This window comes from Ictidomys tridecemlineatus, chromosome 6 (genome assembly GCF_052094955.1).
Source record: "Ictidomys tridecemlineatus isolate mIctTri1 chromosome 6, mIctTri1.hap1, whole genome shotgun sequence".
NCBI lineage: Eukaryota > Metazoa > Chordata > Mammalia > Rodentia > Sciuridae > Ictidomys > Ictidomys tridecemlineatus.
The window spans coordinates 11172734-11187593 of record NC_135482.1 but is presented as its reverse complement, the minus strand read 5'-3'; the positions used below and the strand labels follow the sequence as shown (position 1 = coordinate 11187593).

At 50.1% G+C, this 14860-nt stretch overlaps 1 protein-coding gene across 1 annotated transcript in view; it reads left to right on the top strand.

The window, feature by feature from the left end:
* The first annotated feature begins 284 nt into the window (after positions 1–284).
* Positions 285–14860, top strand: part of Isx (intestine specific homeobox) — a 33226-nt gene continuing 18650 nt past the window's right edge. Inside the window, exon 1 of the mRNA XM_078052452.1 lies at positions 285–468. Coding sequence (XP_077908578.1) covers positions 285–468 — 184 coding nt within the window. The remainder of the gene's footprint in view (positions 469–14860) is intronic.

Here is a 14860-nt window from a genome sequence, read left to right as displayed (position 1 = left end):
AGGACGGCGGGATGTCAGGGCTGCAGAGACCCTGTCACCGAGGCACGGGGGTCTGGGCTCACTCTGTGCCATCCTGCTCCTCAGGGTCCCCGACCGCCTGCCCCCTGGTGGCCGGTGTGTAGTGGGCACAGACGAGGGCGAAAGCTCACCTTAGCACTCTTGTTATCGTCACAGAATACAGATTAAATTTTGAGGGTGCTGGGGGGCCCCACACACCCCACCCTCCCAGGGAAGCTCGGGCCCTGCAGGGAGGCCCTGAGGAGGGGACGCGCCAGCCCACGGCAATGGCCCTCGTCACAGCCTTCGTGGGACCAGCTCAGGGACAAGGCAGTGCGTCAGCCCATGGAGCAGGCCAACCCCTGCACAGAGAGGCCATGGGCCACCTGGGGCACACCTATGGGAACACCTGTGGGAACACCTGTGGGAACACCTGCGGGAACACCTGTGGGAACACCTGCGGGAACACCTGTGGGAACACCTGGGGGAACACCTTGTTATACCTGTGAAAACACCTGTGGGAACACCTTGTTATACCTATGGGAACACCTGTGGGAACACCTGCAAGAACACCTGTGGGAACACCTTGTTACACCTGTGGGAACACCTGTGGGAATACCTTGTTACACCTGTGGGAACACCCGTGGGAACACCTTGTTATACCTATGGGAACACCTGTGGGAGCACCTTGTACACCTGGGGGAACACCTGGGGGAACACCTTGTTATACCTGTGAGAACACCTGTGGGAACACCTTGTTACACCTGTGGGAACACCTGTGGGAACACCTTGTTACACCTGGGGGAACACCTGTGGGAACACCTTGTTACACCTGTGGGAACACCTGTGGGAACACCTTGTTACACCTGTGGGAACACCTGTGGGAACACCTGTGGGAACACCTGGGGGAACACCTTGTTACACCTGTGGGAACACCTGTGGGAATACCTTGTTACACCTGTGGGAACACCTGTGGGAACACCTTGTTACATCTGTGGGAACACCTGTGGGAATACCTTGTTACACCTGTGGGAACACCTGTGGGAACACCTTGTCACACCTGTGGGAACACCTGTGGGAACACCTTGTTACACCTGTGGGAACACCTGTGGGAACACCTTGTTACACCTGGGGGAACACCTGGGGGAACACCTTGTTACACCTGTGGGAACACCTGTGGGAACACCTTGTTCCACCTGTGGGAACACCTGGGGGAACACCTTGTTCCACCTGTGGGAACACCTGTGGGAACACCTTGTTACACCTGTGGGACCACCTGTGGGAACACCTTGTTACACCTGTGGGAACACCTGTGGGAACACCTTGTTACACCTGTGGGAACACCTTGTTACACCTGGGGGAACACCTTGTTACACCTGGGGGAACACCTGTGGGAACACCTTGTTACACCTGTGGGAACACCTGTGGGAACACCTTGTTACACCTGTGGGAACACCTTGTTACACCTGTGGGAACACCTTGTTACACCTGGGGGAACACCTGTGGGAACACCTTGTTACACCTGTGGGAACACCTGTGGGAACACCTTGTTACACCTGGGGGAACACCTGTGGGAACACCTTGTTACACCTGGGGGAACACCTGTGGGAACACCTTGTTACACCTGGGGGAACACCTGGGATAATGCCTGTGGAGATACCTGTAGGGATACTGGGAAAATTCCTGTGAGAATGCTTGTGAGAAACTGTGGAGATACCTGTCAGAATCCTCTGGGACACCTGGGGGGACACTGTGGACCATCTGTGGGGACACCTGGGGGACTCCTGGAGGAACAGCTGTGGACCTTCTGTGGGGACACCACGGGAACCCCTATGGGCACCTTGAGAAGCCCTGGGGACAGGGGTGGGCCACTTGGGAGTGCCCGTGGGGAGCCAGGCAGGAGACCTCTGCCGACACCTGCGGGGAGCTGCGAGGTCGGGACAGCTGCAGCAGCTTCTGGAAAGCTCTTTCCTGGAGAAAGCAGCCCTGGGTCTGCTCGCGGCCAAGAAGCAGCGCGGTGGCTCATCATGCGACGTCGCAGTCGATTCCGCCTGAGTGTTCTCCAAAGTGCATGTGTCCGCGGATCTCCAGGAAGGACCAGGAAACCCAGATAGTCCACCCACAAGCCACCTGGCATCAGGCCCCTGGTGTGTCCCCTGAGTGGCCTGGGGGAGAACGCAGCCTGAGGGACAGGACGAGGAGGGCAGGTGGCCCTCTTGGAGTGGAAGGCAGCTCAAGGTCCGAGGACACCTGCAGAAATGGCAGTCGGCGGGTGGGAGCAGTTCATCACGAGCCATTTTTTTTGGACAGTAATGAGGCCATTTCTGGCTCATGACAATAAAACCATGTCATCTGCATAGAAAGGACTTATGACTTTCCTTCTCCCAGAGCAAAGGGCGATGCCGCTCCTCCCGAAATCTTTCAAGTCATGAAATGACCCTTAAACGGAGCAGGACCAAAGCTCGTGGCTCCTGTGCTGATTGAAATCGTTACCTGGTTCATCCGGACACTGTCCCCCGCCCCAGACCCGGGCTCATGCTGTTAAGGTCCCCGCGCTGCCTAAGTACCTGCGGCAAGGTGGGATTGCTGCCGAGCTCCTGTCGCTTAGCCCATAATTGGTTTCTCTCCACATAATTAGTTTCTCTCCACTGAGTCAAAGGCCAGAATCAGTCACGGCTGTTGTAATTCTTATATTGTTCCTGACAAATTTTTGCACAAGTGGTATGTATAAAAAGGTCAATAGTGTGGAATAAATGTACCGAAAACCCAGGGGCTCCTGATATAAAATATCAACCTGAGAAGCCCGGGCTTACAATTTTCAAAAGAAGAAAATTGGAAAATGGTTTAGTTGGAACTTCAAATAAGCCGATGAGTCTATCATTTGGGAAGAAATAAAGGATGAGCCTCTTACAACTTGGGATAATCTACCCATGGGGTCCGTCCACACAAAATCACACATGTAGAATCAAAGAAAGTCAGCACCCTGTATATTGAACCCTTGAAATGGGACAAGTCCTAGTCAAGTTGTGAAACATAAGCGACACATTGGATTTCAAGCAGTACAAACAAAGAATGCAAAAATAAAATGTCACTAAAAAAAAGAATGCAAAATAGCTCAGTCAGTCATGATTTTATATTGATTGCATGTTGAAATGGTAACATCTGCACATTTTGTATGAACAGAATATATGATTCAATATCTTAGCCCATTTTGTGTTGTTGTAACAAAGTGGCCGAGACTGAGAACTTGATAAAGAAAAGAGGCTTATTTGGCTTTCAGTTTTGTAGGCTAAAAGTCCAAGATTGGATAACCCCATCTGGTTGACCTCTGGGGAAGGCCATCAGGCTGCACGATCAGGTGGTGGATCCATCACACGGGACCAAGAGAGAAAGAGAGAAGCCATGCAGCAAAAGAGCAAGTTAGGAAAGCGAAGCTCACTTTTTCACCATCTGAGAGGCAGGCACGAATCCCTTCCAAGATGGCGGCGCCCTAGTGACCGGATCACTGCCCATCAGGTCCCGCCTCTCCACTCCTCAATGCCATTACATGGGTGACCCAGCCTCCGACACGTGGACCTTTGGGAAGACAAGGATATTCAAACCATTCCACCCAATCTAATGCCATCTTTTTACTCTTCACTTTACGTCCTGGGCATGGAACCCGGGGCCTCGAGCACGCTGGGCAAATGCTGTACCACTGAGCCGCAGCCCCAGCCCACTTTTTACTTTTTACTTTTTTACAAAGTGACTGCTGGAGAATTTAGATCCGTTTGCGCACACACCACAGTAGACACCTCCAAGATGGCCCCGGTGGTGGCCTCCCCCCGCCCGCCCAGCCCTGGGGAATCCCTGCACACGGTGTCAGCGTGGCTCTGTGACCAGGAGCACCCCCCAGAAGTGATGAGTTGTGTGTCACCTCGACGGGGCGAAGGGATGCCCCCGTAGCTGGGGAAGGTTCTTTCTGTGCATCCAGGAGGTGCGTCTGGAAGAGATTCCCCTGTGGGAAGGGGATTCCACAGACACAGAAGGAAAAATGGGAGGGGGAGGTGACCGGGAACTAACGCTACCAAATGGTGCTGTGCCCGCGAACGGGAGCAGACGTGGTGAGCCTCACTCGGGCACATAGTCATACTACGCTCGAGTCAGAACAGCAACCATGATTCTTGGATGGCAGCCGCCACTGAACCTGCTGAGGGTCCAGGCAGAATGAAAAGGGCCGTCTCTCTCCACCTCCCCCAGACCCTTGGGCTGGACCACCATCTTGGACGCCCTTGGACGTCCAGCTCCTGGCTCCTGGGTCTTCAGACTCTGAGACTCAATGCCAGTGCCCCAGCGCGCCCCCACCCAGGACAGTTCTCAGACTTCAGCCTCAGCTCAGACGGGATCCTGGCTCTCCTGGGTCGACAGCTTGCAGGGGCAGATTGTCAGACAACTTGTCCTCCACGGTGTCGTGAGCCATCCCGTCAATCAATCAATAAATACATCTACCTTGGGTTCTGCTGCTGGCGCGGACCCTGACCCACACAGCATGTCACCCCCAGACTCGCTCAGACAAGTTGCCATGGCGCACCCCCCACACCGGCTCTGTGCTAAGCTGCCCTCTGAAGGGTCCTCCTTAGCGAGAACCCGGGAGGTCTCTATCCAGGAGCCACGTCCTGCTGCCCCGTCCAGCTTCAGATGCCCGCAGCCCAGCCTCCGTCTCAGCTCTGACCTCAGGACAGGTCCACGTCCCAACCTCCCAGCGAAGCTCCTGCAGAGTCCCGTCCTCAGACTCCGTGTGAAATGATGAACATTCATTCTCAGGTAAGGTCCTACAGAGCCCGAGACAGCCAGGTCACGCGCGTTTGATTTCTAGTGAACAGCACTGGTCTCGGGCTGAAAAAATCCCTAGCAATCCAAGAAACGCAGGTCAGCGCTCCCTGAGACCTCCTCTTGCTCCCGTTAGAACGGCAGCCATCAAGGATACGCTGGCACACTGGTGCTGGGACTGCACATCAGTACAACCCGGTCCCCAGCAGCTGAGAACTTTGGAAAGCAGTATGGAGTTTCCTCAAAAGACTAAGAATGAAGCACTGTATGATCCAGGTATCCCACTCCTTGGTATTTTTTTTTCCAAAAGAAATAAAATCATTTTACTATTGTGATAAATACAGACCAATATTTATAGAGGCTCCATTCACCCCTAGCCAAGTTATGGACCCAGCCCAGGTGCCCATCAACGGATGCATGGGTAAAGAAAATGTTGCACATAGACAGAATGGAATATTGCTCAGCCATAAAGAAGGATGTCATCTGCTGGTAGATGGATGAAACTAGAGAGCGTTGTGTGAAGTGAAATAGGCCACACTCAGAAGGTCAAGGGTCAAATGTGTTCTCTATTCCTAGAGGAATAAAGAAGGAGCTCCCACAAAAATAGAAAGGAGAAATAGAATAGAGGAAGGGGATGCAGAGGGAGGAGGGAAGATTATGGAGAGGTGCTAGGGAACCAACTCTTCCAAATTATGCTCTTCCAGAGTGCAAATACACCACAAGGAGTCTCACTTATGCAGGTGATCATAATGCACTAATCCAAATAATAATGATAATAGAAAGGAGATTGGTAGAGTAGAGCGTCGGACCTGTGAGAGGGAGGAGGGGAGGGGAAATGGCAGAACTGGGGAATGGGATTGAATACGGCATAATGAACCCCACTACCGTGTGTGATTACAATGCACCAACAAAAAGTGGATTAACTGACTTTTTAAAAAGCAAAGACTCTCTGTCCATTTCTCGTGTTTTCCTTTCCAACATTCTTCTTGGTTACTTGCTGTTTCTAGACATGCATGACAGCAGGGTGAGTTGACATAGTCCACATACAAGGGGTGCAACCCATCCCAACTTTGATCCTGTTCTTGTGGTTGAAGTGATGTGGAATTTCACCGCTCGCGCACTCACATATGGACCTAGGAAAGTGAATTCGCTCCACTGACTTTCCTACTCCCACCCCTCTCCCTTCCCTTCCCTCCCTTTTGTCTAATACAGTGAACTTCTAGGCTTTCCCTCCTTACCTCCCTCATTATGGGTCAGCTTCCACACATCAGAGAGAACACTGGCCTTGGGTTTTGTGGGACTGGATTATTTCATTTAGCATGACAGTCTCCAGTGCCATCCATTTACTGGGAAATGTCACAATTTCCTTCTTCTTTATGGCTGAATAATAGTCCATTATGTGTATATACCACATTTTCTTTATCCATTCATCTGTTGAAGGGCACCTAGGTTGGTTCTATAGCTTGGCTATTGTGAATTGAGCTGCTATAAACATTGATGTGGCTGTGTCACTGTAGTGTGCTGATTTTAAAAACTTTGGATATAGACTGAGAAGTGGGATAGCTGGGTCAAATGGTGGTTTTATCCCAAGTTTGCTAAGGAATCTCTATACTGCTTTCCAGAATGGTTGCACCAGTTTGCAGTCCTACCAGCAATGTATGTGTGAACATTTCCCCCACATCCTCTCCAACATTTATTGTTGCTTGTATTCTTGATGATTGCTATTCTGACCTGAGTACAATGGAATCTCAGTGAATTTTTAATTTGCATTTCTCTAATTGCTAGTGATGTTGAGCATTTTTTCATATATTTGTTGACAGATCATATTTCTTCTTCTGTGAAGTGCCTGTTCAGTTCCTTGGCCTATTTATTTACTGGGTTATTTGCTTTTTTGTCTGTTTTTGTTTTGTTCGTTTTTGTTGTTGTTTTTGTTTTGTGTTGATTTGGTTTGTTTTTTGGTGCTAAGTGCTTTGTGTATCCTGGAGATTAATGCTCTCTCTGAGGTGCAGGTGACAAAGATCTTCCCCCATTCCACAGCCTCCCTCTTCATGTTCTTAATTGTTTCCTGTGCTGTGAAGAAGCTTTTTAGGTGGATGCCATCCCATTTATTGATTCCTGATTTTACTTATTGTGCTTTAGGAATCTTATTGAGGAAGTTGGTTCCTGAGCCAACATGATGGAGAGTTGGGCCTACTTCTTCTTCTAGTAGGCTCAGGGTCTCTGGTCTAATAATTCCAAGGTCCTTGATCCACTTTGAGGTTTGTGCAAGGTGAGACATAGGGGTTCCAGTTTGACCAGCATCACTTGTTGAAGAGGCTGTATCTATATATGTTGGTTAAGTCTACATTATAATTGTATTCATTAGTTCTGTATCTTCTTTATTTAGTTTTTGTTGGAGGCTCTATCTATTGATGAGAGAGGCATGTTAAAGTCACCCAGTTTGTTGTGTTGTGATCTATTCGATTCTTGAAGTTGAGAAGGGTTTGTTTGACATATGCAGGAACTTCCACTGTTTGAGGCATAAATATTACGATTGTTATGTCTTGCTGATGTGTACTTCCCCTAAGCTGTATGAAATGACCTTCTTGTTCCCTTCTGACTAACTTTGGCTTGAAGTCCACTTTATCTGAAATGAGAATAGAAACCACTGCTTATTTACGAGATCCATGTGAATGATATGTTTTTTTTTTTTTACCTTCAATCTTTGCCTATGAGGTGAGTCTCCTGGAGACAGCATATTGTTGGGTCTTGTTTCTTACTCCAATCTTCTAGTATTTGTCTTTTTGGTTGATTAATTTAGGCCATTTACATTTAATGTTATTATTGAGATATGAATTTTATTCCCTGTCCTTTTGGTTTATTCCTGGTTTTTAATTTGAATTAGTTTCTCCTTTGATGGTAGATTCTTCTAGTGTAGTTCCTCCCTTTGCTCTTTTTCACTTTTCTTTTTCATTTCTTCTTCATGAAATAGCATATGTTTTGTAGTGCAGGCTCTCTAGTTGTGAATTCTTTTAATTTTGGTTTATTGTCAGAGACCAGCTCCAACAGGGGGTCTCAGGAGACGAATGGATGGTGAGGAGTCGGCGAAAGAGGGTGGAGAAACAACACAGACACCAAAGTGAAGGTGTTGATCCCAATCTTTACTTGTGAAGTTGATCATATATACTTTTCATTTTGGCAGGCTCACAGTACTTTGTGGTTACAAAACAGGAATCATTATTCAAAGAAACAAAATATTACGTAGCTACAATTAGAATAGAAGAATGTATCTTGGCTTATGCATAAGCAAGCATGTGTACTTTCAGTTCGCGTTTTGCTTTGAGCTGTTTCTGCTTAGTTAACTTTTAATAATAGTTACAAATGTCCCAAACTATTGGCCTATACCTTGACTATTCTTTCTTGACTTACTGACTGGAACCGGTGCCATGGTTACGGCAAGGGGTTGACTTGTTATTAATTTTAATCAAACAGGAGTAAGAGCACAAACCATTGTGCACAGGAACAAGAACAAGTTGCCCAGTACTAAGCACTAATCTATCTTCTTAATATTAATTTTTCTTCTCTAGATTTTAATTTAATTTTTCAAAAACTTCCTTGACAGGAAAACAGGGAGTTTTTCATTAGAAATTAACAATTTACACTCCACAGCTGAATCATTGCATTTAGAGCAAACAGATCTATGCTTTAGAAGTAGTTACATTAATTGGGAAAGTCATGATTTTTCCTTTATACTTAATGGTCATATGAGAAATCGCAACTATACTTATTAAAGGAATACAAAAACAAACCAGCCCATTCCCAGAAACATACTGCGCTCCTCCAGAGGATGGACGCCTTGCGCCATCCACCTCAGTAGGGCCTTGCCATTGCCTGAGCCAGGGGAGGGGCGCAGCAGTTTATCATGGAAGGTTTTTATTTCATCTCAATTCTGACCCTTACTTTTGCTGGGTTTAATATTCTTGACTGGCATCCATTGTCTTTCAGAGCTCGGTTGTATATTATTCCAAGACCTCTTAGCTTTGAGGATCTGGGTTGAGAAATCAGCTGAGATCCAGATTGGTTTTCCTCTAAATATTACCTCTTTTTTTTTCCCCTCTGGCAGCCTGTAAAATTCTATCCTTATTCTGTATGTTAGGCATTTTCCTAATAACGTGCCTTGGTGGGGGGTCTGTTGTAATTTTGTACATTTGGGGTCCTGGTAAGCCTCTTGTATTTGATTTTCCATTTTGTTCTTGAGGTTTGGGAAATTTTCAGATATCATTTTATTGAAAAGATCATGTGTTCCTTTGGTTTGTATCTTGGAGCCTTCATCTTTCCCAACAAATCTTAAGTTTGGTCTTTCCATGTTATCCCATATTTCTTGGAAGTTCTGTTCATGGTCTCTTAACATCTTTTCCTCATGGTCAACTTTATTTTCTCAATTCTATATTTTGTATTCATTGCCTGAAACTCTGTCTTCTAAGCGGTCTAGTCTATTGGTGGTGGTTTCAATTGAATTTTTAATCTGGTTTACTGATTCCTTCATTTTGAGGATTTCTGTCTGAATCTCCTTCAGGATCTCTATCTCCTCATTGAAATGATCTTTCACTTCTTGTATTTTCCTCTATGACTTCATTTCTTACCTCATAGATCAGTTTAACCAGGAATTTTCTGAATTTCATCTCTGACATTTCCTCTACTGCGGTGTCAATGGGGCCTACGGTTGGGGTGGTCTGGGTTCTTTGGGATTGTTTGTCCTTGTTTTCTCATAATGTCTGTGTGTCTGCCCGTCTGTCTAGATGGGCCTGATGCTGTAGAGTTTCTACCTGGTGAGTGTGTAGTGTCCCTCTATGTTACTAGTACCTCACAGATTCGGGGAAGGGGACCTAAAGACAGCCACAATGTGTGCAAACAATATATAGCAGTAGACTAGGTTCCTGCTTCCCATTCTGGTATTTAGTGTTAATTGGTACAATATGTAGGGAGAGTAGGATCAGCAATTTCCACCAGGAAAAAAAAAAAAACAGCAAATAATCATGCATTACATCTGGCTTAAAATCAAACAGCTGGTGTTGTTGTCTATGCCTTCCACCGTTCTAATTATTGCTATGACCTTGGTGTAGGGTAGAGGTCGTATACCTCAATTAGTATTAAGAAGTGTTAAGGAAAGAGTTGAGCACGAGAAAGAAGAGGCAGCAGGGTGGGAAAGTGACTGCAGTGTCAAAGGGTCAGAAGCTCAGTGCGGTGGTGACTTAGGGTACGTTGTTAGTTTGAAAGGGGATGAAAAATAGAAGAATATAAAGGAGAGAGAGAATGGAATTGGGTGTCAGGAAAACGGAGAAGGAGGAGAGAGAGAGAGAGAGAGAGAGAGAGAGAGAGAGAGAGAGAGAAGAGAGAAGAGAGAATACAAAACAAATTCAAAATAAGCTCATCAGAAACCCTGACCCTCAGAATACAGAGCGTGGGAGAATAACACCTTCAAAAACAAAGACTGTGTAGGAGTCCTTGACTCAGTCAGTACACATCAAACCAAACAAAAACCCAATATAGAAAAGCCAAAGCAGAGGGGCTGGGATCGTGGCTCAGCGGTAGAGAACTCGCCTAGCACGGGAGGGACCCAGGTTCGATCCTCAGCACCACATAAAAATAAAGGCATTGTGTTGTGTCCATCTACAAAAAAAGAAAGAAAGAAAGAAAGAAAGAGAGAGAGAGAGAGAGAAAGAAAACCCAAAACGAAGCAAAACAGAGCTACTGCCACAACAAACAAGCAATAACAACAAGAAAAAGAATCTTGGTGAAACATTAAGAAATCAAGGAGTCGTCTCCACTGAGGTGGACGAAGTGGTCAGTGAGCGCCGGGATGGCTGTGTGCCCTGGATTCTTTCCGTTTCTTCCTGAGGTGACCAGCGTGGGATTGGGTGGTGGGTTCAGCGTCCCTTCCTCCTATTGTGTTGCTCAGCGTGTTGAAGGTTGGGGTTCAGACTTCCCAATTTCCCTTCTTGGGAGATTAGTGTGGGCGGGCGGCAAAGCCACTGGCCACGTCTGGGGACAGGTGAGTCAGGACCAGGCACTGGGTCCATGGGCCACAGTGAAGCTGTGGCCTGGCTCGCAGGGCTCCGGGTGAGAGGCTCCCTGCAGGCCTAGTCAGTGAGTGGCAGGCCAGGTCAGGGACTGGGCAGTTGGGAGACGGGGGCTGGGGGCAAAGGGCCCTGGTGGGTACTGGACTGGTGCCAGACCTGGCAGGACCTGGGGGCCCAGGGACCAGTGGATGCTGGACTGGGGAGGGAGTCAGGGACCAGGCTGGTGCCAGGACCTGGCAAGTGCTGAACCAGAAACCCTGGGTTCTGGATGACGGGCTGCGTGAGCTGAGAGCAGACCCCCACACCCTTTTCCAACCTCCCGGCCCCCTGTAGCCGGCCCCGTCAGTCCCTGTGATGGAGAGGGCCCGGCTCTCTGCAGCCTCTCCAGCCTGAGTCCCCAGGAGAAATGCGTCCCACGGGTTTGCTGGGTCCAGCGAGGCCCACGAAGCCCAGCTGCAGACTCATGGATCCAGGTTCCAGTTCCTGTCGGCTCCGCCATGTGAGGCCCAAGGTGCACCTGGGTCGCTCTTGGGGGACAGTCAGTCAACTCAGGGCCAGAAGGGTTTTTAACATCTCATTAATGGGGCCAACGTCTCTGGTTCGGCCAGGGCAGACTGCCCCTCCTGTAAGGTCCCTGCTTAGCATCTGGACGGCCATCTGTGTGCTTCTGGGCACCACAGCCCCCAGAAGCACACAGAGGGTCAGGGCTGAAGCATCTGTCCTGGAGGGAGGTGGAGGGGGTGGGAGACGCCTCTGTCCACAGCTCTCAGACCCCAGTCACCACGGTTCCCACCGGGCACTGCCCCGGGAGCTCAGAAGGAAACCCCACACACAGAGGAGGTGTGGGCGGTGGGAAGGGTCGAGGTCAGGCGGTGGAGAGGACCGAGTGAAAGCCGTGACCCTGGCTTTGGCCAGCGACTCGCAGAGACCTGGAGTGATCCTCTGGCCTCATGTGGCTCCTGTCCCTCAACAGGGATAGCAGTGTCCACTTCCCACGGAGACCGTGAGCACCGGCGTGGTCAGCTGCGCAGCCCTCTGGAGATGGTCCAGCCGTAGACAAGCATGAGGAGGGTCGCAGGACAGCCCAGGTGACAGGAAGGGGGACGACACAGAGTGACTAGTCCCTTCCTTCTCTCCTTTCTTCCTTCTCTCTACACACCTCAGGAGGACGGAAAGTCAGCGTCCCCGTTTCCCAGGAAGGCTCCTGCCCCACACTCCTGGTTACATGCACATGTGACACCATCTTGTCAGACCAAAGGCCACTTTATGTGCCACACATCTTGAAGCAGACACTGTTGGCCGACCCCCAACCCCTGCAAATATTCATGACCTGCCTGTTCCCTGGCCCCCAGGAGCTGAGCGGCAGAGTGACAGGGACAGGGCCCACTGCGCAGGCCCCGGGAGGGAACACCAAAAATTCAACTCAGCCTTGAAACTTCATTCTTTCTGCCAGAGATGAGTTTGGTGGCAGGGGAGGGGCACGTGACACAATCCTGGACGGGGGAAACCAGGGGAGTCTGCGAGGAGACCACTGCTGTGGGAAAGGCTGACCTCTAGGGTAGAAAGGGCCCAAACAAGAGTCTCCGTGGGGGTCAGTGTGGAGCTGCAGCCACCAGCCATGAGCCACGAGGGACCAGCCACCAGCCACAAGGGACCAGCCACCAACCACAAGGGACCAGCCACCAGCCACAAGAGACCAGCCACCAGCCACAAAGGATCAGCTACCAGCCACCAGCCATGAGGGACCAACCCACCAGCCACAAGGGACCAGCCACAAGGGACCAGCCTGAAGACGAAAGCAAGGCTCTGGGTGCAGCCTGAGTCTCCACTGCCAAGAGGAGTCAGCCTGAGTGTCCATCAACGGATGCCGGACACGGAAATGGGGTGTGTTCACCACGGAAAGCTCTTGGGCCTTAAACAGAGACAGTCGTGACAGCGTGGATGGGCTGGGGGACACTACGTCTGGGCCGGGAAGGTGAGCACCACACGGTGTCCCCCCAGGTGAAAGGGGAAACAGCCGGCAGAGGGAAGCAGAGGGCACCAGGGCCCAGCAGTGGCCACGGCTGGAGCAGAAAGCTGGTGGTCGAAGGAGGCAAACTTCCAGTGGACGGAAGGAAAGAGTTGGAAAGTTCTAGAGTCCCACGTGCCCCACTCTAGTTAACCACCAAGAGTAGACTTTCAATGTTCCCACCACAAAAAGGTGTCAAGGACGGCGGCACAGCACACGCCAATGAGTCCCGCGGGCCTCCCGCAGGTGTGCAGCCTGAAACACGTGGCACGCCACAGACGGAGCCATTTTTATTGTTTAATCTAAAAAATAAATTCAAAATGATAATCGTAAAAAGACACAGGGAACCAGAGCACTGGAGACGCGGAGAAGAAGGACGACAGGCCCGGGCCTTGGCGTTGTTCTGTGCCTGGGTGAGCCAGGCCCCATCCCGGTCACTGCGTGAATTAACTCTCCTCCTGGGCAGCCGTCTCCAGGTCAGGCCTGTCACTGCAGAGGTCACACTGATGGGCCCTCCGTCCCTGACACCCACACACCACCTGTAACTAGTCTCCATCTGCCAGGCCCCGGGACGCCCTTCCCCTGCGTTCGGCTGATGGTGGAGTCCGCGTGCCAGGCTACCCACGACGTTGGGCTGCCCTGGGGACAAGAGTCCAATGTGCCCCCCTGGCCATTCACCGCTCCCCAGGCTGGGTTTTGCTTTAATAGAATTTTCACTGTTGCCGTGAGGTAAGTCAGAGACCAGGCCTGAGGACGCCCCCAGCAGACCAAGAGGGTCACGCTGAGCGAGTCCCTTACCCCTGCTTGGTGGGCAAACAGAGCTCCTTCCTGAAACGGCCCAGATGAAAGAGAAACGGAGTGTGGGCCCCACCACAAGGAGCCACCAACACACCTGCAACTGTGTGACAAGGAACTTCCCAACAGCATTGGACAACTTTACAGCTGTCACCAAATGCTGTCTCCGTCAAAGCCTGTTCCTTACTCGGCCACCACCTCACACCACACACCACCTCGGGTTTGGAGCTGCCCGGCTCTGTGATTGCTTTTGCTCAAATGAACTCTTTAAAGGCTCACCGTGCCCCGGGTTCACCTGCGTGGAACTGACACTAGGCATCCATCTATTGCATGCTGTCAGGTTCTGGATCTGAAATGCCCCCAAAGGCTGATACGTTGAAGGCTGGGTTCCTGCAGTGTCCAGAGGTTGGGAAGTGATGGGATCACGGAGAGGTTAGCCTCCTCCATAGCTGATGGCATCACTGAGAGCCGATGGGAACTGGGAGCTGGGGACTAGGGAGAGGAAGCAGTCACTGAGTCAGGCCCTCAAAGGGCGTATGTTGCCCCCAGCCCCTCCCTCTCTCTCTTTCTTTCTCCTCCACCGCAACTTCCGCCAGAGTGTTTCTCTCTAAAAGCAATGAAACTAGCTGACCATGGACTGAAACCAGGAGCCAAAACTAAATCTTTTCTTCTTTAGGTTGTTCTTTCTCAGGCATTTTGTCACAGCAACACAAAGCTGACCGACACACCTGCTCATAGTCCATCTCTTCTCAAAGCATGCTCCATGAGAATAGAGACCTTGTCTGCTTTGACTGCAACCATCTCCTGAGCACTAACTTCGCTGTCTGGCACATCATTGCACCAATGAACAAATAGCTCTGACCTACCATTCAGGCATGTTCTTCCTAAGCACCTGTTCAGGTCCCTCTCCCATCAATGAAATCAATACCATGCGTGGCTCACAGGTCCCCGCTCCAAGTCTTTGTTCCTGCTGTTCTCACCACGTGACCTACTCCTTCTTCAAAGCCCGATTCAAATCCTGCTCTGAGGGTGTGAAGGGCATTGTGGAAAGGGCTGGGGTAGGTGCTGGAACTGAGCGCGGAGGCCCAGCTCTGCCCAAGCCCAGCTGGGAGGCCCTGGGCAAGCCCTTCCAACTCAGAAGTTCAGCTGCTGCCTATGAAACAGGGCCACTGTCCACCTTTGCAGGGTTTGT